Source organism: Populus trichocarpa, chromosome 10 (genome assembly GCF_000002775.5).
Source record: "Populus trichocarpa isolate Nisqually-1 chromosome 10, P.trichocarpa_v4.1, whole genome shotgun sequence".
Lineage (NCBI taxonomy): Eukaryota > Viridiplantae > Streptophyta > Magnoliopsida > Malpighiales > Salicaceae > Populus > Populus trichocarpa.
The window spans coordinates 16,040,639-16,068,367 of NC_037294.2; the positions used below are offsets into that span (position 1 = coordinate 16,040,639).

The 27,729-nt window shown below is 35.8% G+C and overlaps 3 protein-coding genes and 1 pseudogene across 4 annotated transcripts; 3 read left to right on the forward strand and 1 right to left on the reverse strand.

Annotated features, from left to right (window-relative positions):
- The first annotated feature begins 263 nt into the window (after window positions 1–263).
- LOC7468121 (E3 ubiquitin-protein ligase UPL6) lies at window positions 264–15,051 on the forward strand. Of its 2 annotated transcripts, XM_024609438.2 has the most exons (26): window positions 265–569; window positions 1,005–1,102; window positions 1,230–1,357; window positions 2,766–2,877; window positions 3,572–3,752; window positions 4,896–5,078; window positions 5,343–5,522; window positions 6,475–6,556; window positions 6,746–6,861; window positions 6,986–7,287; window positions 7,495–7,591; window positions 7,754–7,897; window positions 8,133–8,216; window positions 8,300–8,386; window positions 8,478–8,618; window positions 8,713–8,838; window positions 9,206–9,304; window positions 10,377–10,444; window positions 11,418–11,484; window positions 12,364–12,534; window positions 12,611–12,700; window positions 12,896–12,976; window positions 13,728–13,801; window positions 13,910–13,981; window positions 14,136–14,225; window positions 14,370–15,051. In XM_024609438.2, exons 1-26 carry the CDS (start codon window positions 411–413, stop codon window positions 14,434–14,436), a joined length of 3,099 nt encoding a protein of 1,032 aa, XP_024465206.1. In that variant the 5' UTR covers window positions 265–410; the 3' UTR covers window positions 14,437–15,051. The 2 variants fall into 2 exon arrangements, with proteins under 2 accessions (XP_024465207.1, XP_024465206.1); XM_024609439.2 differs by lacking the exons at window positions 12,611–12,700; window positions 12,896–12,976; window positions 13,728–13,801; ... (1 more) ...; window positions 14,136–14,225; window positions 14,370–15,051 and adding an exon at window positions 12,186–12,279 and having other exon boundaries at window positions 264–569; window positions 12,364–12,510.
- A 568-nt stretch (window positions 15,052–15,619) lies between these two features.
- Window positions 15,620–18,979, forward strand: LOC127905867 (uncharacterized; annotated as a pseudogene).
- Window positions 18,980–19,070: 91 nt separating this feature from the next.
- On the reverse strand, window positions 19,071–22,301 carry LOC7485852 (30S ribosomal protein S1, chloroplastic). The gene is made up of 7 exons (XM_002316025.4): window positions 21,861–22,301; window positions 21,071–21,346; window positions 20,637–20,717; window positions 20,268–20,549; window positions 20,078–20,188; window positions 19,798–19,884; window positions 19,071–19,313 (listed from the first exon to the last, which is right to left on the reverse strand). The coding sequence occupies exons 1-7, from the start codon at window positions 22,155–22,157 to the stop codon at window positions 19,176–19,178; spliced, it is 1,272 nt and encodes a 423-aa protein (XP_002316061.2). The 5' UTR covers window positions 22,158–22,301; the 3' UTR covers window positions 19,071–19,175.
- Window positions 22,302–26,019: 3,718 nt separating this feature from the next.
- LOC7468122 (galactinol synthase 1) lies at window positions 26,020–27,729 on the forward strand. The gene is made up of 4 exons (XM_002314939.4): window positions 26,020–26,401; window positions 26,526–26,846; window positions 27,025–27,159; window positions 27,257–27,729. The coding sequence occupies exons 1-4, from the start codon at window positions 26,096–26,098 to the stop codon at window positions 27,470–27,472; spliced, it is 978 nt and encodes a 325-aa protein (XP_002314975.1). The 5' UTR covers window positions 26,020–26,095; the 3' UTR covers window positions 27,473–27,729.

Sequence of the window (27,729 nt, forward strand, 5' to 3'; positions counted from 1 at the left end):
TTTAAAAACTATAATTTTTTTACTTTACAATAAAAAAATTAGTAAAATTTATAATTATATTATTTCTGCATGGAAACACCATTTTTTGTTTTTAGTACACGTATAATAATAATAATAATAATAGTATAATGTTGTTAAATCACAAGTGTAGAATTTTAATATTTATGAATTTACAGCGGTAAAGAAAAGGAAAGGGAAAATCATGCAATTGGTCGGCTGCTCCTTTACACGTACGACGTTCTTCTTTTCAAGGACCTTTAAAAACTCTATTCATTATGCGAAGTTTCCCAGTCTTCCTCTTCTTCTCCAAGTCTTGTAAAACTGAAGACGAATTCCTTAAATATCTATTTTAAACCCGGATCTATTGTTTTAAAACCGGTGATATTAGAGTTCGACTCAGAAGAGAAACGATGTTTTTCAACGGCGATCCATCGACACGGAAGCGAGTGGATTTAGGAGGTCGGAGTTCGAAGGAAAGAGATAGGCAGAAGCTTCTTGAACAAACTAGATTGGAACGGAATCGTAGGTTGTGGGTGAAGCAACAGAATGCTGCTGCTCTCAAAATTCAAGTTAGCTTTTGCTCCTATTATTATTATCTTTGTTTCTCAATTGATTGTAATTTACGCGTGTTAATTTGTATTCTTTTTAGTTCATTAAATTCAATGCCATGTTTGTTCACGCGAATGCTATATGCTCTACACGTAACGGTGCTGTTTTAGGCATGGAATCTTGTTGATTTAGAAACTAGGGATGGAAGGATCACGAGAATTAGGGTTTTTGTCACTTCATTGCTTTAGTTGCTCAAAGTCAGTTACAATCTGTGTTTGATTGAAAATGGATTGTTTGATTTCTTTGTCCTGTTAGATGTTGTAGCGAGAAAGCTTTTGCAAGGTCAATTTTAATCTAAATAAAGATCCCATGTGGTGGCTTTTTTAGTTGATATAAGTATTTGTTAGGACTTGTAATGCATTTGTTGCAAAGTGCTTACTAATTAGTAACTACAGAAATGGTTTAGAGGGAGAAAGGCAGTGGAGGCTGAACAGTCTACGGTTCGAGAGCAGTTCTTTGGAACCTATGGGAAGTATTGCCAAAATGTAGACAGGTAAAGCGGCAATGTCCTCATCTTAATGTTATTAATAGCAGTTGTGACAATTTATTGTGGAAGTCTGCGTGATACCCTTTTTGATTGAGATTCTAAATTCTTCCTCCAAATTGTCCTGTGTATCCAGGCATTGTTTCAGTCCAGATTCAGAGTTCCTCCGGCAGCTGTTATTTTTCTTCAATGCACAAAATAGTGATGATTTCACTATCCTTGTGGAGACTTGCCGATTGCTTCTGCAAAATGTTCGAGATAGTGGTATTTCCATAACTGTAAAACTTCTAAAATGGAAACCTTACATGTATGTTTATTTATTTATTTTCTAAAAAACACAATGTCAAACCTTACATGTATGTTTATTTATTTATTTTCTAAAAAACACAATGTCATCAACAAGGGAAGCTTGTCCAATCATAAGATATCCTCGTGTACAAATTCAAACTTGTTTGAGTTGTACTTTCTCTATGTAAGAATGTCTCTGGATTTGGCATTTGTTGCATTTCGATTCTTGACATGCTGATTATATTTTGCTATTTTATTTTAGCCTTCAACATTTGTAGCGCTTTTGAATTTGACATTTAAATGACAATCTAAAGTGGCCGTGGCGGAAAATTTATTAATTTAATATTTGCTCCTGACAGTGGATGGCAAATATTAAATTCCAGAAAAAGGAGACAAGGACTATAATTTTGGGATGTTATGCTGCTTTAGGTTGTACCATACTTGTTCCAACCTTTACATTTTTCTGAGAAACTCTGATACACAGACTTGTGAGAAAGTGCTTTAATTCAAGCATTTTTTACACTCAGAGAGACTAGTATACAACCGAGCTATTTTCTGCCAGCCCTTTGTTTATTTGGGAAGGCACCTAGCCCCCTACCCACCCAACCCAACCCCACCCCTTTACTGAAGATTGCCAACGGGTTTGAGCCCCCTTTACAACTGAAGTTAAGTACAACAGTAAAAGAAATAACAAAAGCCATAAAGCCAATCTTTTTTTTTGTTAACGAGGTTTATTGTCATCTGCAGGGTGAAATCCTTCCCTTCATTGATGAACAGTGACAAACCATTCAGAAATCAGGATGTCACTGTTTAATAAAAGCCTTCTAGGAGATTTGTATTTTTCAACATAATAAAATCAAACAATGTCATTGTTTAGCAAATGCAGATCATTGGTTATGGAACTTTTTGTCTGGGTCAGGTGTGAAGATTGCCATCGATGTTCTTAGATGGGCCCACATAATTAATCAGAAGCATGTTCTAGGGTGGCCCTGTAACAAACTCTGTGCTGTTGTGGTAATAGTTAAGAAGCATGAACAATGAGCTATCAGCTATGGTGCCATAAGGCATCTCTTCTCTCCATAATGATGGGATTGAGGGTGAGTTTGAGGGTTCATCCCACTTGCATAAGTAATTATAGTGGCCCATTGATGAGAAATGGAAAAGGGAGGAAAAAACATAAAGTGCAGTCTATTTGCAAATTGCTGGGTGTCTTTGTTTGTTCCTAATTTTGGACTCGATTGCTTTGTTTCATTTTACTAGGTTCACTAGTGCAAGTAATGCGTTATTGAAATTCCACTGCATTTCTCAGTTTCCCTCTCAATGTACTCCATTTGCAGCACAGCATTTTACCAGTTTGTATTAACAATCTGTCATTATTCAACAGGGGACATTGTGAGCCTATTTGCTGGTGTGGACTATTCAACCAAGCATGGTTTGGTGGACTATAGGGTCAAGCAACTTGCATTTACCTGTATTTGGGCTATCTATCAAAATAGGTTTGCTTTGTGAACACCTGTTTGAATATATCTGAAATCTGCTGAACTTTCAGCTCTACTGAATTTGGGTGCTAGTTGGATGCAATATTTTCCCTGTTATCGTGCTTGTGCTAAACTCTAAGTACATGAGAGGCGTCGTCTCTTGATTCTGTTTCCATGTGTAGTCATATCCTGGTCATGATTTTGACTATTATAGCTCTAGGCACTCTATTATGCAGACCCTAACAAAAGTTCTTTCCTGTCTTAAATTTTTTAACCTTACATCGATTGAATTCTGAATGTCACTATTAAATCTCCTTAGTCTGGAGGTAAAACTCCCAGCATGGACCCGATTTATACTTGCATAGGGTGTGCCAAGTTTCAATGGCTATGTATTTGAATTTTTATTGGCGCAAATATTATTTTAACATGTTGGATTTTACTCTCTGTTTTTTTATTGCTTTTTTGCTTCAATTGACCTTGCATGTCTATTATTACTTGTGACGTACATGCTTGCTGTTTTTAGGATTTATTTACATTTTGCTTAACTTTTGTGGTTTTGATGGACATGTGCTTATGATGTCTGATAGCCAGTACATTCTCTTAGAATTGTTCTTTGAGACAATATTTTTTAACATTATCCTTAATTTTAACAAAAAAAATTTAACTACCTTGCTGATACATGATGCCTATTGGCATTTTGATTGTGGAGCAGAAAACAATTGAAGGATCAACTTGTGATGGTGCCCAGGGATTCAAGCCTAACAGCAACTCTCTTGCTGGAAGCTGTAGTTTTGCTGATCGATCCCAAACTTCCATGGGCTTGCAAGGTTGTTGGTTATCTCTTGCAAAGGAATGCATTCGCTCTATTTAGAGAAATTGTCCTAACAGGAAAGGTATGCATCTAATTATTACAAATGCTTTCTTGGTTTTTGATTTTGTGCTAGAAGGTATATTCTGCATAATGTGCCATTTCTTTCCATTAGCTTTCTACTAACTTCCATTATAAACTTACATTTCTGTTTTCTTACTAAAATTGTCTGCATGCAAACATGCACTACCAAATTCCATATCTGAAATTTTGTAACCTTAGAGTCATAATGTTGTAACTACCATAGTCTAAAAACTTGCCCAAATTAACATGATTTGAATAGCATGTATAATGGATACATATCTTTCAAAAGCATGCTACTATGAGGCAAAAGAAGTAAGACCATCGGTTCGTAAGGTAAAATAAACTTTGAATACCCCGAATCATCGTCTTGTTTCCTGTATTGGTAACATGGCTTATGGCTGCACTCTAAGGGCACTTTATTTTCAGCCATTCTTTTGCCAAGGAACCCAAAAAATCAGATGTTACCTTCCATTAATTTTCTTTTTAATATAACTGCTGCAGAAGAATGAAAAAAGTTGCAGGAATTTGGCTCCACACACACAGCTAGAGAGGGTCTGAGATAAATCAACTGAAAAATGCGAATAGAGAATGCTGTGAAGTTTCCAACTTTTCATTTTTTTCCTTCTTAACATGATAACCATGTGTTTTTGGGCTTGTGATCTACCTTTATAAGAATTGATCCTTTTAATAAAAATAGTGCAGTAATAAAAAAAGACTTTATCATAGTTCAGGATGCTAGCAATTTGGCTGGGATTAAAAGCTGCTGAACCTGGACATGAACTTGTTAAGGCCTGTTTGTTTTCGCGTTTCAAAAGCGCTTTTGAAAAAAATTGAAATTTTTTTATTTTTTTGTTTCAAATTAATATTTTTTTGGTGTTTTCAGATCATTTTGATGCGCTGATGTCAAAAATGATTTTTAAAAAATAAAAAAATATTATTTGATACATTTTTGAGCGAAAAACACTTTGAAAAGCAACCACTACCACACTCACAAACACCCCCTAACTGACAAATGCACATATTAGTTGTGGTGGTTATTATTTCTGATTTTGCTGTGCTGCTTAAAATCTGTCTGGTAATTACGCTCACCCTATTCTGAAGTAGTTACAGATTACTGCATGTGGTTTTCCTTAATAATGTGCAGGAGAATACGAAGAGTGACAATTCCATTAGAAATGCATCTCCATTGGAGCGTATTCTTGCCCTTTTGATATCTCACATTGGTCAGCATCCGTGTATTTGCCCCAACATTAATCCGCAATGGAGTTTCTCTTCTCAGATGCTGACAATCCCTTTATTATGGAGACTTTTTCCTAGTTTAAAAGAGGTATTTTGTTTTAATGTTTCTTCTGGTGGAATTAATTGCCTTCGTTTTTTGTTAAAATTCTATGCAATATAGACAACTGTGGCATTACTTGTCATGGAAAAAAAATGCAGCAGACTGTTTCTTTTATTTTATTGATCTTGTTGAATGGGATATGCAATTTTTTCCTACTTGTTTTCTTCTGAGCTGAGCTGAAAATCATGTAATTGTTGTTTGGACTGCTTATTGTTTCTTAGGATTGTTGCATAAGTGACTTTTTCCTTCCAGGTTTTTGCAACTCGGGGGCTGAGCCAACATTACATTCATCAGATGGCACAATGTGTGCGGAATGCCTATGTCCTGCCCAATGATGTTTCTGTGGAATGTCCTGGTTATGCCTGTCTCCTAGGAAATACGGTAGAAACTGCAGGAGCTGCTTTGTCTCATGCTGACTGTTCCTTTGAGATGGTAAGGAATTCATGATAAATCATAGTAGATAATTGTGTTATTGTATAAACACACACAAAAAGAATACAATACATCTGTATGGATTAATATATTATTTGTTGATATATAACTTCTTTTCCCTCTTTGCAAGATGCAAAACTACTAGCTGCTTTCAAAATGTAAACTATAGGTTGTATGTTTAAGGATCGTGATAGTCAGGCAAAAGATTTTGAAACATTATGGGAAAAGGAGGCTGGTTACCTACCAAAATTATATGAATCTAAGACTTCTGAAGAAAGATATTGATGGATTACCATTGTGTGAGGAGTCTTTCATGCTTGACCTTAAGAACCTATGACTTGCTGTTTTGACAGCATTGATATGACTTGAAATACAAAACCAGACCATACTGACACATTATTAGCTTGATTTTGTGCTTAAACGCTTAATTTTATCCAAGTGGATCACCACGCTGCCTGAGACCTCACCCGTTGTGGTTTTGATTCAGCTGTTAAGCAATCCATAAATTTTCCTCAAGTAAGATTTAAAATTCGTTTTTTGACAACTGCACATGAATACTCTCTAAATCTTTTCTCTGCTGTTTCATGTATGTTTAATGTCTGGTTTGCAGATTTCTATCATTTGTAACCTATGTTTTTTTCTTTTCACCATTGAAGATTTGTGAACTTTTTCCTTTTGCTTCCTTTACAAATTCTGGAAATGATATATGGTGATGACCACTTTAACTTATTTTAGTTTTGGGGAAGTTAAAGTATTGCTAATTATGAAAATCTGTAACTTTCTTTTCTTGACTGACAGTTTAGATCTTTCTCATCATTTCCCCTTAGGATTAAAAGAGAATAATTGTTGTTATCTTTCTTATCCAACTTGCCAAATGTGTTACAGCTGGGAAATTTTGATTCAACTTTTGTGGATTCTGAAACTAATTTTCTTTCTTGTTTATTTCAATTAGGCTATGGACCTTGCTGCTGTTACAACATTCTTGTTGGAGGCACTTCCTCCTATAAAATCGTCAAGTCCGGAAATTAGACAAAGTATGCACTCTTCATGATATATCAAATTTATTTCTTTCCTTGATAAGTGCCTGCTGTGGATTTTCTCTATCTGGAAATTCTTACTTATACCATAACCCTTTGCATAATCTTCCATTCGTTCATTAACCTTGTGGAAGCTGAATTACTGTCTTTTGATCTGAGTGTATACATGTAATTGGTAAACTTCAGGTTCCACTATGGATGAGGATGATATGGCTTTGCCTGATGAAATGGAAATAGTTTTAAACAAGGATTTGGAACAACAGATAGCCCATGCTATGCATTCCCGCTTTCTCTTGCAATTGGTATGTAACATGCTTTTTTTGTATCAGCTTGACATTAAATTGGCCTATCTATAATAGTGAAAGCAATCTTGACCTTTTAGAATTAAAAAAACTAAGCAACTTTTTTGACTTTGTTTTCAAGCAGACAAGTGTTTTATTTCGGGAGGTTTCAATGGTCAGTGGTTCAAACCATGGACTGGATGACAAAGAGGTTGCAGCTATTGGTGCTGTTTGTGCCTTTTTGCATGTTGCTTTCAACACCTTGCCAGTCGACCGAATGATGACTGTATTGGCATTTAGAACTGAACTTGTTCGAGTGCTTTGGAATTTTATGAAGCAGTGTCATGAGAATAAGAAGTGGCCATCCTTGCCTGAGCAGTTGTCATATCTGCCAGGAGATGTACCTGGCTGGCTGTTACCTCTGGCTGTTTTTTGTCCTGTATACAAGTCAGCTTCTCTCTCTCCCTTTGGTGGTTTCATTTCCTTCTTGTGCTGACATGTTATTCTGTTTTTTTCCATTTGGTTTTATATATCCCTTTTATATTCTAGATTAATGTGTGGCTGTATCTGGTCACGTTAGTTGTTTGTTGCCCTTCCCCTTGCTTCTTGAAGAAGCGAATATTTCTACTCTTAATTGTTTTCATGGTTTGCCAGGTACATGCTTATGTTAGTTGGCAATGAGGAGTTTTATGAGCAGGAGAAGCCATTGTCATTGAAGGATGTTCGGTGTCTAATTGTTATTTTGAGACAGGTAACTTATCATGGATGAATTTTAGATCAACAAGCTGTAAAATGAAGACTTGAACCGGAGGCTTTCTGTATCTAGCCACCTTGTTCTTACATGTGTTGCTGCTTTCTAATGTAAATGTGTTATAACTCCAACTTCTGTTTCTTCATTTTCTATTTTCTGCAGGCCCTATGGCAGCTCCTGTGGGTGAATCCTACAGCACACAGTAATTCAGTTAAACTTGTTAAAAACACTTCTGCTTATAACGGGAACCCTGTTGAATCTATTAAACAGAGAGTTAGTCTTGTAGCCTCTGAACTCCTCTCTCAGGTAATTCTTAATCTGTTGAATTTTTTTAATCTGAATTACTCAAAGTCTTACTTGCAGGTCATCCTATTGCAATTTGTTGTTTTAATCGCTAATCTAGTCACTGTAGATTCTGTAAATGTTTTTGGTTTGATAGAATATTCACTTGTATTTTGCTTAGACTATGCTAGCAATATGCAGGAGATATTGTTCCTTTAGTTTATTTTTTTTTAAAATTTTTAATGGAATATTATTGTAGTTGCAAGATTGGAATAACAGACGACAATTTGCACCACCCAGCGATTTCCATGCTGATGGCGTTGATGATTCATTCATTTCTCAGGTAGTATTTTATCTCAAATGTAATCTTCAGGTTCCTGGAACCTAGCTGTTATGATGTTGATTTTGCCCATTTTCCCTTTTCAGGCTATAATAGATGGAACCAAGGCAAATGACATTATGAATCGGGCTCCTTTTTTGGTACCTTTTACAAGCAGAGTAAAAATATTCAATGTAAGTCTTGTCACAAAGTTGCACTCAAAAGAATGTGAAGCTGTGAGGAATAAAGTGTCAGTGTAGTTATTTATATAAATTTGTCTTCCAGTCACAATTATTGGCCATTAGGCAAAGACAAGGATCCCATGGTGTTTTCACGAGAAACAGATTCAGAATACGACGGGACCATATTTTGGAAGATGCTTATAATCAGATGAGTGCATTGTCTGAGGAGGATCTTCGAGGATTGGTAATTCATTTGTTTTACACATTAATTTCCAAAAACAAATATTTTCAATCAGAATACGACACTAGAGTAATCATGTTTGGTTGTTCACCTACAGATTCGTGTATCATTTATTAATGAGTTTGGAGTTGAGGAAGCTGGCATTGATGGTGGTGGCATTTTTAAAGATTTCATGGAGAACATTACTCGAGCTGCCTTTGATGTGCAATACGGGTTGTTTAAGGTGATAAATTTATGTTCTGTGACATCCATGCATTTACATGCTTCAAGTTGAAAGCTAAACCAGTCTGTGTGAACTTGCATGAGTTGAATCAAAGCATACACCCAGGAGTACAAAGATATTCACCCATGTATAATGCTGTGTTATGACTTACAACATATATAAATTTTATATGAGGTCTCTTAAATAATATTGGGATATATTACAACATTTTGAATCTTTTGATGGCTGCTGTTTTTATGCATGCATGTTTGATGTGTTACATATCAGCAAAAGCACTTTCCTTGTCTTCTTCTTTCTTGCTTTAATTTATGTTGTTGTACCTTCTACCTGATGTTTTGTGACTGTCTGCTTGGCATTGTACATTCAGGAAACATCTGATCACCTACTCTACCCCAATCCTGGATCAGGAATGACACATGAACAACATCTCCAGTTTTTTCATTTCCTTGGAACTCTTCTTGCAAAGGTTTGATTTGCTCTCTCATTCAACCGATTCATCACATAATATTTAATGGTGTTGATTGCATGGTTTGGAGCTTCAAGGTCAATTGCTTTGTCTTTTAATGCATATGAAACCTATAGAACAGCATGTGCCTAACATAAACTAAATTTTACTGCTGGCATCTGAAGATTTGCATGTTATAGCAACATGGGCCTGCACTTTTTCATGTTCAATCTTTGATTGTCCACCTTAGGTTATTGAATTTGATATATCTTGAATAAGAATAATACCAACATTTTTAATGTAATATACATAAATGTTTTTGTGCACGTAAGTGTTTTTGAATTGATTTTGTAGTATTATATCTTATCATTTGCTAAAATATTGTGATTGTGATTTTGTTTTATATTCTTTTTTAACCAAATGTCATGGTCATATCTTACACGAGATAAAATGGTGTAAGATATATTCACCTAAAATGGGTATCATAGTACTAGAGAGGAATGATTAACCTAACTATTTTCAGATAGTTCACACCAAATAACTGGAACAGGGCCTTTTGAGTTGCTGATGGGACCTTTGGAGTCTTAAATGTCTGAAAAAATTAAAATTTCTTTTCCACCATTAGGTCATTATGCTGGTAATTTTATGTCCGCTAATTTATGTGGAATGGACATATAAATTAGATTTTAAGTTGGAGCTCTCATGCACGAGTACTGTTGTTTTATTGCAGACAGCTTTGCAACCCTCTTAATTTGTACAGAAGATTGTGGAATTCCCTTCTCTTATATAAGTATTTTTTTTGTTACAAAGTAGAGGCTCAAACTCGAGACCTCTTAATGAGAGGGGGAACACCACTGCCAGTCGAGCTACTGTTCACTGGCTTATATAAGTTTGATCATGCTTTGAAGCTTGCAACATGCCACCGATTGCAAAAAGCATTCCACTTATCTTAGTTTTATTTCTTGGTCCCACACAAAGAGCCTTTCCAGGGTTTAATACTGAAATCCCTATTGGTCTTTGTCCTTTGTCTCCTCAATATGAAGGATCTAATTATGTATCCTTATCCGGTTCCCTGTTACTCTTCTCTGTGCAGGCTATGTTCGAAGGTATTCTTGTTGATATACCTTTTGCAACATTCTTCCTAAGCAAATTAAAACAGAAGTAAGTTTTCAATGCTATACCCGCTAAATTGTAGCTGTTTTTGGACCTTTTTAATTTTTCATGGCTGCTACCTTCGAATTCCATGCTTTATATACAAAGTGGCGGATCCATAGTGTAATTAGCGGGGTCAATTGACCCCACTCAGTTTTTTTAAAATGGTAATAATATATGTTGGATATAAAATTATATAGTTGTTTTCCTAAAATGACCCCATTAAATAATGCCAAAAGTAAAAAACAATTAAAGAGGAGGGCCAAATTTGTAATTATAATTACCTTGTACAGGTAAAGAAGAAAAAAAGGAAATTATTTTGAAAGCATGTTATGTTAGGAATAAAAGAGTTCACATAGGAAATGGTTGAGAGAAATAGGGATTGATATTTGTAGTAGACTCATATTTGTATTATAGTTCTTAATTGTTTCTTCTCCAATCTTCACACCTCATTTTATAATCTTTCGAAAAGCTAAATCAAATTTAATCATTTAAAATTTTTAATTGTTTGGAAAACGAATGGTATGGAAGTGTTTTTCTAATAAAAAATGTCATTATTTATTGATTCATTGCTTTTATATCCACCTTTTCTTTTCCTTATATTTGAAAGTTTTTAAAAGAAATTATTTCTAAATTAAATTTTTTTTAATATATTTATTTAGTTTTGAATTAATTTAGTATACAAATTTTTTTATAAAAATATTATTATAATATTTACATAAAATTATTTTTGCAATATGATTAAGAGCTATTAAATGACCCCGCTACAAAAATTCTGGATCTGCCACTGTATATGTATGTATTTTTTGCAAAGCAGATACCTTAGGAATAATTAATTTTGAACTATCTGTGCAAGTTCATATTATTTTAGTTTAGGAAATAGAAACTAATTTTGACAATTTCACCTATTTGGTTTTTCGTTACCATGTACTATCTCTACCTCAATTTTAGTATTTATTTACGAGTTTTGTTGGTTGATCAGGTACAACTATTTGAATGACTTGCCTTCACTGGATCCAGAATTATATCGCCACCTTATTTTCCTGAAGGTACTATTGTTATTGTCTTCCCACTGACCATGAATGCTTCAGTAACTGCTACTGTCTTGTCAGCTAAACAATAAACTTCTGTTTGCACTGATTCTTTAGCAAGCAGGAACCTGGAAATTCATCTATAATTGTGCTTGAGGTACAAATAAATCCCCTTGAAATGAGCTGCTGTTAAAAATGGAGACACTGTGTCAACTAAAGTAGAAAGTTTGAATTAACTCTATTTTGGGGGGATCCATCATAATGTTATATGTCTATGGGATATGTCTTAAGGGATTGAAATAGTGTTTTATTCATTTGAATTGCTTAGCCAAATACAGAACATAGTAGTTCATTTTCATGAGCTGGATAAGTCTTTATGCAATTGGTTTTTGCTATTGATCAGCTGTTATAGCTTTTATTCCTGTCTGTCCCAAAAAGAGTAATTGCTCCTATTAGTTGACCACCTGACTTCCATACTTTTGGTGTCAGAAATGGGACCAGAATGGGGTCATGGTCTTGGGGAATGAAATAGCTTTTACTTTGTCATAGAAGGCCATTTACAAGCAGGCATGCCCATCTAGAGGGTTTTAGATTATATGGTGCTGGTTCAATTTTCTGTAGGGAGTCAATTATATTTTCCCTTATCCTTTTCAGAAGCAGGCAGGCATGTCCATGTAGGGGGGGTTAAGATTATGTGATTCTAGTTTCATTTTCTGTAGGCACTGAAGTATATTTTTCCTTCTTTCTCGTCCTTTTGGTGTTGGAATGGAACTTTCAACTGATGCGGGGAAAAAAAAGAGAGAATCTCCATCTGTATGACATCCTCTCAGATTCTCATTGGTTCTTTTGATTTTAGGTTCTCACCTTTTTCTTTACTTGCATTTATCTTAACTGCAGCGTTATCAAGGTGATATTTCTGACTTGGAGCTCTACTTTGTCATTGTAAATAATGAATATGGCGAGCAAACAGAAGAAGAGCTGCTTCCTGGGGGACGAAACCAACGTGTTACTAATGACAATGTCATTCCTTTTACTCATCTTGTATCTAATTATCGTCTGAATTATCAGGTATTCCAGCATTTCATTAGTAGTTCATCTAGTTCACGCAATGTTGTCATCTAATCATCGTAGTAATCACTTTCAGATACGTTTGCAAAGTTCTCATTTCATGAGGGGCTTTCAGCAGCTTATAAAGAAAGAATGGATTGATATGTTTAACGAGCATGAACTTCAGGTATTCTCACCCAGATTCTTATGAACAAATCATGCTAGCTTTGCATGAGATGGATACCTTGCATTGCTAATCTCATATTTAACATCAGTAGAAAAATTATACACTAAAGAATCATCAGCCTTATGTGTAAACTTAAAAATATCTCCCAATCCCTTGTTCCCTCCTTTATTTGACGTAGCTACTATTTGTTTACAGCTCCTGATATCAGGTTCACTTGACAGCTTGGATATTGATGACCTGCGCAGTCATACCAATTATGCGGGTGGTTATCATAGCGTAAGTTAATTTTGTTTGTCTTAATTGTAAAGTTCTAGTTGGAAAAATATGAGTATCCTTAATTTTCTATTGCAGCTTCTTATGTGTATACAGAGAAACAAAAGTATGCAAGAAGAGAGAAAAAAAGAGAAAACCTTACACTTAACAACTGCTCTCTTAAAAATTATGAAAAAAATGCAACCAAATGATTTAATTTAAAGAACCTCAATTAAGCTCACAATTTCTCCCCGACAACAAAGTCCCACTATAAACAAGGTGAAACTAATCCTACTCACCTGCCAACACGCCATCCTCTCACCATTCATAATCGTGCATGCATGCATGTTTTTTTGAGACTTTAATCTAGAGCCCAACCTAGGGCCTCAGCATATTATCTTTAGAGTTAATTTAGTGGTTGAGAATTGGCTTTGGTAAATTTCAATTCTTATTTGGAATTGTATTTTTCCTTCATGTGCAGTTCACATATGATGGAGATATAATACCTTTGCTGTTTTCCTAGAAAAATACTTTGCATTGATTAAGATTCTGAATCTTGTTCCAAATTTAGCTGCCGTTGTGGCCCTATGTGAGGTGGTTCTCTGGATTTTGGAATAAATGGTCATTTGTTATGGGACATATGTTCATGCTCTGATGACTACATGGCTACCAAGGCATTTAAACTATACCTAAGTGAATGATTAAGCCCACCTTTATGTCTATTTTCTTGCAATTAAAAGCTACTTAATTAATCTGTTTTTTTCCCCCTCCACAGGAGCATTATGTTATTGAGATGTTCTGGGAAGTTATGAAAGGTTTTTCATTGGAAAACCAAAAGAAATTTCTGAAGTGAGCTTCTTCTTCTTCTTCTTCTTTTTTGTATTTTGCCACCTCAATTCTCAATTCTCAGTCAGCTTGAGAACATACTACCAAAATGATAGAAAACAACTTTTATAGGTTTGTGACCGGTTGCTCTCGAGGACCTTTGCTTGGATTCAAGTATCTGGAACCCTTGTTTTGTATACAGAGGTAAGAGCTGTACTAAATGTAATTAGGAGAAGCAGATTTTGAAGTTTGTGTGAACCTCTTTGTTGATGCGTGTCAAGATTTTTACTATTTATTTTGTTTGTTTTCACCTTTTTAATATAAATTGATTTCTACAATTATTTAACTTTTTCTTCAGGGCCGGGGGTACTGCTTCTGAGGAAGCTCTTGACCGGTTGCCGACATCAGCTACTTGCATGAATCTTCTAAAGCTTCCACCTTATAGAAGGTTTGTCCCTGTAATAGGATCTGCTAATCTGATGTTTACTTTATTCTATTCATATTTGTTGTCTTGGTGCATATATAAAGGTTTTGTCAGGTACTCAGCTCATTGTTTACTTACTTAATCAACCTTCTCATGTTTGTGACACAGCAAAGAGCAGCTAGCAACGAAATTGCTATATTCTATAAATGCGGATGCTGGTTTCGATTTGAGCTGATGAGTTGTGTTTTGATAAAACCAAGGGGAGAAAACATAATCCACGTGATGTTGCTCCTGCAAACATCCGTTAATACACTGGAGTACCAAGGGCCAGCACAGCTTTGCTGGAGACAGGTGATTGTAGGAGAAAAAACTGAAGACAAGAAATAAGAATAGAATAGCCTTTAGATTCATTTAATGGAAAATCCCCTAATGGGGTTCATGTGTACATATGTGGATACCCCTGCAGTATATATCGAGTTTGGCTAAACTCACTCACGCTGGAGCTTCCACAGGTGGGTCCTGTCCAGGGATACGATTTGTAGACTGTAAGTTGAAAGAATTGCTTCTCATTATGTAAAAAGAGAAGACTCTTTCTCGACCGGGTCCCTGCAAAAGCTTTCGTGTCTAGATGATCAGGGACGTAGTCGATTATGTATTGTACTCTTATGTAAGTTGAATACACTTTTACTTCTTTCCATCGATTGTATTGTACTTGTGTAATTATCTGTAGATGATCAGGGACGTAGTCATTGTGTTTGGCTAGAATATCATAATTCAGATAGAAACTTTGATTTCTCAAAGAGGAAATCTGATTTTAAATAAATTAGTTCTGCTTATGCGATGCTTTACAGATTCGCTGTACAAATTAATCTCCGAGCTCATTGTTTCTTGGGCTTTCATTCCTTCCCTTCTCACTGAACTGGCCAAGTCTGAGTGCTAAGTCATAACAGGAGGGAGATGGTCAAGACGCAAAACCCCCTACCCTCGATCGCATTGCACAAATTGGTTAGGCGCGTATCCAATTTGAAGGGGGACAGATTGGATTACCTGCCAAGATCAGTATCCCTTTGACGCTTAAACAAAATTAAGAGAGAGAAAAAATCAATAAGATGAAGATGGTTCTGAGGAGGACGTACTTAATATATACGCTCTTTATTCAACTCTTGTGAGATTAGACTTGGCTTCTTACGTACGAGTTCGTTACGCCAATCCATTTAATTGATGGTTTGCTGCAGTTATTTATGGAGGCAAGCTATGTGTTTAGTTGAATTGGCTTTCTATTATTTCCGGATGTGCTTACAAAACAAAAACTTGGACCGTCATTATTTATTGCCTCATTGGCTCTATGTTATTTCAGTTAATTGTCATGGATTATCAATGTTGGATTTAATTTTATCTATATTTTGTAATTATTATCATATCCTCATTCTTTGGGTTCCATTTCTGTGCTGGAAAATCGTGTAGAAACACCGAGGAAAGAAGTTAACCGTTGTGTCAAAATGGCAGAATTTATAGAACACAACTTACAAGGTGTTGATTCGGCTATATTAGCTGTTCCTGTAGCTCTTGCAAAGGGAATAGGTTGGGAGGATCTTGCTCGGATGGTGAAGGATGAGAAGAAGGCAGGAAACCCTATTGCTGGCTTAATTGACAAGCTCCATTTTGAAAAGAACTGCATGGCATTGCTAATAGCAATAATATCGATGAAATGGATGATGATGAAAAGACACTTCCAGTGTATAAGGTGTTACTTCTGTACAAATTATGACTAATGTAATTTAAGCACACCTGCTAAGAGTGAATCATGAAACTCTGTCTTTCACAGTGTCGACCTTTTGTTGCTAATCTCAGTTCATGTACGTGATTATTCAGTTTAGACGTTGGATTTGAGCTATGTCATCTGTTGATTTAGTCTATTTCCACTTTCAGATAGAAGTTGTTTAAGCACTTTCAGCACATGCCAATGCTCAGAGGTGGTATGAACTGAAGAAAAAGCAGGAGTGCAAGCAAGAAAAAACTTTTACCGCACATAAAAAAGCTTTTAAAGCGGCTGAGAAAAAGATCCATCTCCAGCTTTCTCAGGTAGATTTAAATTGTAAATGCAATAATACGGGATTCTGGCCTACTTTGCTAACTATTAAATGTGCTTACAGGAAGCATCTGCATTTTATGTATTTAAAAACTTCAAAATTTATTAGCATTAGCACTAAGTGTGATGTGCAGCTTAAATATTCTGAGGGATATCATGTTACTGGGTAAAACTTGATAGGTTTACATTGTTTTATACAAGCATTAATAGGGTGTATATTGATCGCCAAGCGTACTAAAAGACCATTTATTTCTGAAAACTGCGTGCATGCTTGTATGTGCATGAGGTTTGCTTTATTTATCATTGATCACCTATGAACGTGCTACTTGTATTTTAATTGTTATCATAAGCTGGGATATTCTGTCTTCTGAATTTTGTTGTTTACATGCCTATGCTGGTGGTGAATGCAGGAAAAATCTGTTGCCACTATATCACACATGCATAAGGTTCACTGGCTTGAGAAATTTAACTGGTTCATCGGCACTTGGAACTATTTGGTTATTAGCAGGCGTGATGCTCAGCAAAATGAGATGACAGTCAAGCGTTATATGTCAAAAGGAGATTTGGAAGTCTTTTACTGTAATCTTCAGATTGTCAACTCAAGAAATATTATTTAGTGCTTCACTTGGAAGTTGAGTTGATCCTTAGCAACATTCAGATAGTAAGATCTCTTTTTGACACGAAATCTGCGAGTAAATGCTGTAGTGATATTCATTGAAACTGTGCAACAGGTATGTCCATGCAGATCTGGAGCTTCTAGTACTGTGATAAAAAACCACAGGCCTGAACAACCTGTACCTCCTCTCACATTAAATCAAGGAGAATACCTTACAGATGAAGGAGAAGTATGGCAATCAGGACGAGGAGAATTCGGATGGCTTTACTGGCTGGGAGCACTATGACTTAATCTACTTATATTTTTTAGCTCCCAGTTCAAATTTTTTTCAACCATGGCACGAAAAACTGTGTGTGTGTTTAGACACCAGATTTTGCTGTTATAAACATTTTGCTACATCTTTGAAAAGATCAAGAAATAATATAACAGTTGAGCTTTTCTGGGGCTGAAGCATGGCCAATTTAGTACCATCCTTTTCTTTCGTAGAAGAGATAATAACTTTGGATCCCACCTCTCCATAACCATGGACTTGTCAAAGAGACTGAAATTCAACATAGTGAAATTTCTTCAAATTAACTATGCTATATACACACAGCATTTTAACTAAATTAGCATGGTCGTTTTAAATGTAGTAGGATGTAATTGTGATCTATCTATAGAATTACATTTCTCCATAAAGCAGGAGATTTCAAACTGTCCAGCGAGTGTATTTTCTTCTAGGAATGGCAATATCGCATGTGATCACGGTATCATTTCTTTATCAGCTAGCACTTTGAAACTGTCCATGCATATGATTTTTCAGTCTGCTGGAAATACAAGCAAGAATGGAGAGATTCAAAATGGAAATGAAGCTACTGACAAAGGGAAGATACCTGTTGCCAGTATGTTCTCTAAACTTCCAGTGGTAATTTGGCAATGCCAGATTTTTTTTTTAATGCTACATCAATTATCAAAGTACTCGATCATTTGTGCTTCCACAAATGCTCTCTTGATTATGCTTATGAAGAATCCCATTTTAGGGAGAACATATTAAATTGTGATTTTTTGTGCTGTTTCAATCTGGCAGGTCCTGAAGATGCTCCGAAAGTATGTTATAAATGTAAAAAGTGAGGTCACCTATCTCGAGATTGACCAGAACATTCTGATGACAGTTCAAATAAACGTGCAAATGGTGCTATAGATAAACCTGGTGTGGGCTTGGTTGATTCCACCTCTGAGATGGACAAGGTGGCCATGGAGGAGGATATTCATGAGATAGGCGAAGAAGAGAAAGAGAAGTTAAATGATTTGGACTGGGAATCCACTGCCTACCGATATTCTCTTATATGCCGTGCCTGTCTGTGCAGTGCAGTCATACAAATACCACGTGAAGGTTATTCCTGGAACTGTAAAAAAAGGAAAGGGTATCTCTTTTCCTCATATTTTCCCGTCATTGGGGAGCTATTGTAGCTGCTATATTTGTCTGGTTGGGGGGGTTTGGGGTGAACCTTGCTTCTAGGTTTTGTTCTCCCCTTGCAATTTGGATTTTATGCGTGTTCTGCTTTTAATTCGTAGAGATTTGACTAATCTATGGATTCGATGTTTTTCTAGCTGCAAAAACTGCCACAAACTTATTTAGCCACATGCCTGAAGCAACTGGTACAGAGAAAGAATTGATGAAAGAATGTACAGATCCTGAGCTAGTAGCTGCAATTGTTGGCAATGCAAAGTTCACTGCTGCAGGACTTGCACAATTGAAGCAGAAGCAGAAGAAAGGTAAGAAGAACAACAAAGGTGAAAGTTAGCAAGGAAGCCTCCTGTATAGCCGTTACAGGAAGGAAATTTCCATTTTGGACAAGGTGATTTTTTCTCGTTAATGCATCATACGAGCGCCAAATTTTACTTGGAAATAGGTTTTTAACTTAAAATATTGTGACTTTTTTAATATCTTCAAAATTAGAATGTTCACCTGCTGGAAATGGCAAGGCAGATGATATCAGTAAGGAGTTCTGTTCTCATTATTTGGCTCGAGTGAAAATGACAATTGTTTAAACCTGTCTGAAGATGTTTTTTAGGGGTTTTAACTTTTACCTAATTGGGCTCCTATTAAATTGAAGACTCAAAATCCTATTGCTGCCCGCACTGTCGAGCACATATGATACTTGTACATTAAAACAACACCGAATTGAACAGAAGGCGGCCTCGTAACTCATTTGTAGAAGGGTTGCCGTTTGAACAAATATTTAACACAAAGAAAGGCAAAAAATTAGAAAAGCAGAAAGCTTAAAACTCAATCGGATTCTTCCTCTGGTGTACCATGGCCATCAGACTCATCAGCAGGGGGGACATCACTCAAGTCTAAACCTTCTGCAGGCAAGTCTGAAATATTCGGACCCAAGATCCCACCGGAGCTGAGAGGTAGTCCACTCTGTACAGACAGATACAATTAGGTTAATCCAGCTAATTCAGATATGCCTAGATATCCACATAAACATTTTCAAATAATGGAAATTAAATACACATTCAGGTAACTTTAGATGCCAAAGAAGAAAAAAGAAACTAGTAAATCAGAACGTTTTTTTCTTTTAGGCATTAAACGTCTCCTTAGATAAGTACCATCCAGCACCAGCAGACCAGGTAAGTGAAAAGGAACAAGCGTTTTGTCTAATGCATATCATCACAACTGACCTTATTCTATTATTGAAAAAATGTAAATTATTCTATAAGTTTAATTAATTTAAATGAGGTTCATAATGATCATCATTCAAGACACAAGCTATTGCTCAAATTCATTCACGTTAAAAAAAATTTAAGTTTGCTCCTATCTAATTTTACATGACAGGGAGAAATGAAAACAACGTTCTGTTCGCCTTCATGAAATCCTTTAGTTTCAGAGAAAATGACTGAAGTACCTCAGGCTGGAATCTCAGCATGTCAGCACGAGCCATAGCCTCTGCCTGGGCAATTCTCTGCCTGAATGTCCGGGCCATCTCCTCAGCCTATTAATACAATACAAAGATATGAATACATCGCATGTCAGAGAAAGGATGAAATAATTTCTAGCATCTTCTATACCTCTCCTGTTGAAGGACAAAAAAGTGATCATACTACAGCATAAAACATCTAGCTTTATATTATGTGATCCAAAACATTTGACAATAAGGAAGGTTAATGACAATATCCAAGAATTACCTTTTCAAAGACAAGTTTTGGATTGCGAATCATATCACCAGGAGTAGGTTCCAATTTTTTGGTAGAAAGACTTACTCGGCCTCTCTCACGGTCATGGCTTAGAATCATCACCTGCATAACATAATATGGTTTAGATATATGAAAAAGAACAGAGAATACCTTCTTTGTAATATGGCAGCAAGTAACCAACCTTCAGAGTATCACCAGGTTGAAGAACTGTTGAAATATCAGAGACACGATCATGACTAATCTGACTGACATGAAGAAGGCCATTGATTCCACCAATATCAATGAAGGCACCATATGGTTTGAGGCTCTGAACGGTTCCAGTGACCACCGATCCAATACCTAGCTGTGCTTGACTGTCAGCCATGGCCTTGCGATTACTGAGAACAAGTCTAGACTGCTCCTCATCAACGTCAACAAATTTCAGGGGAACCTCTTTATCAAGAAGTTCTTCTGCAGATGATTTCTGGTACAAAAACAGGGAAAGATGAGAATTTGGAATTGACTGAAAGCAAAGTCAGACAATATGGCAAGCCTGGTTCAAGAACTAAACTGATGATATCTGTGAGAAAGGGACGAATCCTTGAAGGCCTTCGACAACTGCAACTACTCCACCTCTGTTTCCACCAACAACCTATATACACAACATTCCATTATTCAAAGTTTTGAAAATAAAATAATTTATTTGTGATTTAAACACCACAACACCACACATGCTATTAATAAAGGCCTAAAAGCAGGTGATTAGGAAACAAAAATTGATAAGAATAGATTCCACAGTTAACCATGCAATCACACTGCAAATAAGTAACAAAATATTGATTAACCTGCAAGCACTAAAATGACAACTAAATTTTTGCACCTGACCACCACCCAATTAAAAGCACTGGACCAGACACATAATAATAACATTCCGTATGAAAATGGAGGAAATGCAGTATTTGTACAAGTATAGATATAATTAATGTCAGGAGCATAAATACCCACCTTACCCTTCACAATGGCATCCTCAGCTTGAAGCTGCCTACACCGTTCCCAGGCAAGTTCATACTGGATTGACCTCAAGCTCAAGATTAAGCTATCATCAGCTTCATTTTCACCAATGATAACAAACTCCTCTCTCATCCCAGGAACTATACCAGCTTCTTCCACGCGTTTTATTTTGTGAATGCTTGCCTCTTGCACTGGTAAATATGCAGAAGATTTTGCAGTAATGTCAACAAATGCCCCATTGTTATCAGTCATAAAAACTGTCCCCTTGACCTGATTGTAAAAAACACATGCACAATGGAAATCAAAATGCTATCCGTCAGACATCAAATAATTGCCTAGATTTCACTTCATTTTTCATTTGGGTCTTATGGGAGTTCCCATATGATTGTTTTTAATTACCTTCAAAATTCGTATAGACAAAGCATATTGCCCATACTATTAGGAAGAAAAAGAACACACATATAGAAAACAACAATAAAAAACAAAGAAAGATTACCATCAAACACTTAATTGATTAAAAAAAATCGTTCACTCGTTTCCAACGTAATTAAGAACTACCTTGTAACCATTTTCATTTTCCCCTGAATTTGAAAGAAGAAAGCTTCAATTTTTCTTGGTGCCCATAATTCCATAATCCCACATAATTCACATAAATTTCCTCATTCATGCATAAACCCACCAAGCAAAAACATCCCATTTTCAGAATTGTAGTCATCTATGTCAGAACCAACGAAAGGGAAAAATTCACAAAATAAATAGAAGGAAGTGAGGTTATGCTACTGACTCTTGTGCCGATCTCAGAATTGTAGTCATAAGTATCAAGCGCAGCATGAAAATCTTCAAGTGTAAAAGAAACTCCTTCCAGAGGAGCAGTACGACACCGTTCATAAGCTTCTTCAAAGAGTTCTTTAAGTTTGTGCCTCTCTTTGGTCTGTACATTTGATATTGCCACTGCTTTTGCTGTTACAACAGAGTTAGCAGCCCTCTTTGGCTTTGAGAATGTTGCTGCTCTTTCTGTTAGTCTTGAAGATGATAATGGTGGGCATATGAGGCCTGCAAATTGCTGAGCCAACGATGCCATCTCTCTGTTTTCTTTCGAGTGTAGGTCTTCAAGTTTTTAAGCTAGATAAGGCAAGGTAGCATTAGAGCCGAGAGGGAGAGAGAGGAGAGACCAAGTGCATTTTTGAGAGTTAAAGGTGCGACCCATTTGTTTCAATGCCAATAGATAATTCACCTCTGATCAGTGAAAATGGAAGGGTCCAAAAATAAGGAGGTGTCGTTCATTTTGGGCTCCTTGGATCGTCAAGCCTTCTTTGAATTAGAGTTTGAGCTTTCAACTTTCCTCATGAACCAGACCATCGTGCCCATCTGGTCCAAGCTTGTAGATCGCATCTGGAAAAAAGACTTGATTTTTATTATTATCTTTTATTAAGTACAATATTTTCATTAATATTTTTTTCATTAAATATTATGAAGGATAAAATCCCGATCGGTCTCAAATCCCATTGGAAACATAAAATTAAATCCAAACCTAGTTATTCAAGACCTGATCCAGTTTAAAATGGGCATGTAGAAATTCATTGTCATCCATGAACAAGAGGCGGGCCAGACACCAAATTAGCTTGGGTTATCTGGGCATATTTCAATCATTTAGGCCTTCAACAGGCCCACTCAAAAACTTAAAGTCTGAACTTCCATTTGAGACGATATGTCATCAACTCAAGCTTTAGGCCGTTTTAAATGTCACATTTTCATGTTCTTCTTGTTTCTTGTAATTTTTCGTTTGTTTGTTTTCAAAACAGATGGCTAGTTTTTGCTTTTTTGTTCGCGATATAAAAACATTTTTCGATTAATTAAATAACTTTGGTTTTTTGCATTAGACTTCTTGTGTAATTACATTTTAAACCTTGATTTTATAATAAAAATTTATTTTTATTTATGTTATATGTAAAAACTCATTCCATAACAATTTTAATTAAATATATTTTTTAAAATTATTTTTTAAAACCACAGCTACAAAAACTATGAAGCTTCATTGATAAGGAAAACGTCTTGAATCTCAAAAGAATAAAATGTTGGTTCTTGATATTTTTTTTAATGAGGTCCCGCTTATACTTTTTTCAAAGCTTATATATATATGTGGTCCATCTGCTCGAAAAGAATTTCAGAATATGATGAACTGTCATCCAAATCTACCATAACACGAAAGAAACAGAAGGACACGTGTTTGAGATGTATTAATCCACGTGTCAATAATTAAGACATTAAGAACTTTGCTTGATTAGAGGGAGTAATTAACTGGATAAGAAAAAAAGAGTAGAGGGATCAAATAATACGATGAGTCCCTCACTCGCATACGGTTTTGAATGGTGCACGCACTTTGTAGTTTGTACTGCTTCCCTGAGACTAAATTGAAAGTTTTTGGAGCAATAAAAGAACCGAGCACATATCTCCACTTGTACAAGGATAAAGAGTGATCCATGCTAACCATCTAGGTGGTGACTCAGTGGTAAGAGCTTGCACCAAAAGATTTGCTCTCTCTGTGGTCTCAGGTTCGAGCCCTGTGGTTGTTCATATGATAGTCATTGAAGGCTTACATGGTCGTTAATTTCAGGGCCCATGGGATTAGTCGAGGTACACGCAAGCTGACTCAGATACCCACGTTAAACTAAAAAAGAGTGATCCATGCTTCTGTGACCTTTTCTTCCCCGTGTCTTAAACCCGAAGAAGACAGATACTCCAAAATCACTCGCCAGATTCCAAAGTGTTTCTGTGTGATAAGAATATGCACACTTGTTTCATCGATACAAGTAGCATATCCGTGTTCGATCATCTTTGGTATCGTCTCGAGCATAAAAAATGAGAGTGGCATTCCTACAAGCGACTTCAACTTTCCAATTTTCTTTCATGCACCAGTTCTTTTTTGAACAGCCTGAATGAATCTATTCATGTAGACACGTATTTCAAACGCTAAACGGCAATGATTCTGTTGTATTTTCAGTTCATAATTATCTGTTATTATATCACGACCACTGCAGCCATGATCATCCCTGTCGATAAATCATTTTCTGTCAGGAGAAATATATATCTGGCGGATGTTTTCCTCTCTTTAGCAACTATAGAGCGAGTGATTTGAGCATTATAATGCACAGTGATTGCTCATAATTTTCATATGCTAATTGCGCATGTTTTTTTCTCAGTTATAAGAAGAAGAAGAAAAAGGACGACAAGATAACTAGAAGCCATTGCATTAGTGTAGAATCCACCATTAGCTCCTCCATTGATCATCTGATTGGATGACTCACAATTTTTGTTGTCAAATAATATTATTCTCTGAGTTATTACCATCAAGAATATATTTTTTTTCGGGATTATAGCCTTCACGTTCAATAGGTAGTGATTTTTTTTGGATTGTAGTAATTATTAGAAATTAACTAGCTACTTTCCAATAGATACTTACACCCTCTTCCCTAATTATATTCTTGATACTCTCTGAATTATTACCTAAAGTGTATCCTTTCTAATTAGATGCAATTTTATGATAAATCATATATAGCCTTCGCGTTTAATACGTAGTATTCTTGTGGTTCTAACAAATTGAAAATCAGAAAAAGGAAAAAGAAAATAATTAAAGTAAGTTGTTATCACTCCGAAAAAGATTCCCTGTGAAGAAATGCAATGATTGTGAATATTGCGTGGAAAGTAGAAGTGAACATTAAGGTCTACTCTTTTATACATGCAGGATTATCTCCATTAATTGCCGGGTTTAAGAAAAAGATTAAATGCAATAGCCATGTCTTGAAGATGGTTATAAAGTCTAAAGTTTCCTTCTTCATGTTTTCATTTAGAACAAATTTTAATAGAGAATATATAAAGAAAAGTTGAAAAATATGGAAATACGAGTTAAAGGAGAAAGAGATTCTTGGTGGTGATTGAGGAAGACTAAATAAGGAAACATAATCAAAGCAAATAAATTATTAATAATAGGAAATTAACGTCTTATGTTATAATTAACAACTGAAAGGTAATACCAAAAATAAACAGCCAAGAAGTTTACATGAGTGGATCGATCCTCTCATAAGTTTTTTAATATATAGATTAATTTTTTAATATAAGGAAATTGTTTACATTGTATATTCCGAATAAATAGCATTAATTTCCTAAAGCTAGCTACATAATTGATCTCCCTTGGGTACGTGTGTCTTTGGTAATCATGTTTTTTCTGTTTTAGGGATGGCAATTGTACCGATTTTTGAGAAGGGTCATATAATATTTGTACGATTAGGTTCCATATATGTGTATCAAGGAGGGAGCGGGGAAATGTTTTTAATTTTCCCATTGAGTTTATGACGCACTTACAAAATCCTAATTAATAAAATAAACATATTAATTAAGACTTCACATATGATGAAAAATAAATAAATTTCTTAGAAATATTCTTTACTAACATGAGCATTTGAAGACTAGAAATCGAGATTTACCAGATTCTGCCCTTATTTTCTTGAATTTTTACCGGAAAATTTCACCATTTTCAAGAGTAGCTAGCCGCACATGAGCTACACACCTCACTAGGAGTATTCTTGAAATTCTCGTTGACGTTCAAGGGTATGATAGAATGCAAATTCAATCAAGGGGAGAGAATGATCAAAACAATTGTAATTAGATAAAAAATTGGTCTCCCTTTTAAGCGAATTTGCAGAGTCTTTTAGTTATAAATAAAAAGGAAAAAGGAAAAACGTTGCTTTTAAGGTGTCAAATGCTCAAATTGACAAGTGTAACCTCCAAACGAAAGCAACAGAATACGAATGCTTGCCACGCTCTGGAATCTAAATTAACATTTATGAAAATAGATTCAAAAAATATCATCGTAACCTAAATTAGTTCATTGCCATTTTCACCACACTCGACCATTCGATGCCTATATATAAAGAGTAACACCCCTTGAACTAAAGCTCATACCCAACTTCGATAAGTGTACGTTTCTTCGTTTTCTTTGTTCTTGATCTCCTTATCTAAAAAATGTCACCAAATGCCATTATCGAGCCCACGTTTAACTCCCATAAGAGGGCATATGTTACTTTCTTGGCTGGGAATGGTGATTATGTGAAAGGTGTTGTGGGTTTAGCCAAGGGTCTAAGGAAAGCGAAATCTTCATACCCTCTTATGGTGGCTATTTTACCTGATGTGCCTGAGGAGCACCGCAAAATTCTAGAATCTCAGGGCTGTATCGTCCGTGAGATTGAGCCAGTGTATCCACCAGATAACCAGACTCAATTTGCCATGGCTTATTATGTGATTAACTACTCTAAACTTCGTATTTGGGAGGTAATTAGTTATCAACCCTAATCATCTTTCTTTCTTTCTCTTTTGCGCTATGGATCTACATATTTGATGTGATACAATGGCCTTTAATTTACTATCTAATATGTGTTCCACCTGTTGTTTGTAGTTTGTGGACTATGAGAAGATGATATACCTGGATGGTGATATTCAAGTCTTTGACAACATTGATCATCTTTTTGATGAGCCGAATGGATATTTCTATGCTGTGATGGACTGTTTTTGTGAGAAGACATGGAGTAGCACCCCTCAGTATCAGATTGGATACTGCCAGCAATGCCCTGAAAAAGTTCGGTGGCCTAAGGAGATGGGCTCACCTCCTCCTCTATACTTTAATGCTGGCATGTTTGTCTTTGAGCCTAAGCTTTTAACTTACTTTGATCTCTTGGAGACCCTCAAAGTCACCCCTCCTACTTCATTTGCTGAGCAGGTAATCTAGAGTGGTTGAGAATATAGAGTTTTGTTATTGTCTAGGCACGTATAAATACAAATTTTCTGCTATGCTAATAAGATTGTTTTGTCAGGATTTTTCGCACCGTCCAAAAAGAACTGGCAGACTTTGCGTTCTTTCATTAATCTATCACTTTGTTTTTGGTTTCGATTTGCAGGATTTTCTGAACATGTTCTTCAGGGATGTGTACAAGCCTATCCCTGCTGTGTACAACCTTGTCTCGGCGATGCTGTGGCGCCATCCTGAGAATTTCGAGCTTGACAAAGTGAAGGTTGTCCATTATTGTGCTGCGGTAAGAGAGTTAATTTGTCACTAAAAGTGTTGTTTTTTAAACACATGAATCTATACATTATATCTTAATTGATTTTCATTTTTGTTCAAATCGTTAGGGAGCAAAGCCATGGAGGTATACTGGCAAGGAAGAAAACATGGATAGAGAGGACATCCAGGTTTTGGTGAAGAAGTGGTGGGAAATATACGAGGATGAGTCGTTGGATTACAAGAATATTACTGTGCCTGTTGATCAAGAAAAACTTGGACCCCTAATAGCGGCATTGACTGACGATGGAGTGATTAACCATAGAAATCTACCATCGGCAGCATAATCTCGTATACCTCTAGTGTGCTCGGGGCATTATTTTTTAGCCTTATATAAAAATTATATTTTAGGGCATTTATTTACTAGCCCTAGATGCTTTTTCAGTCTTGACCGTGATCACTGATCAAGTAAAGAATATATGCATGTATGTTAATTAAGCACGTTATTAGCATGTCATGAGTTGTGAAACAGCAAACTTTGACATCTACAAAGTTGGAAAACTAAGAATAAAGAGAATATATTATGGCTATATATTATTAACTA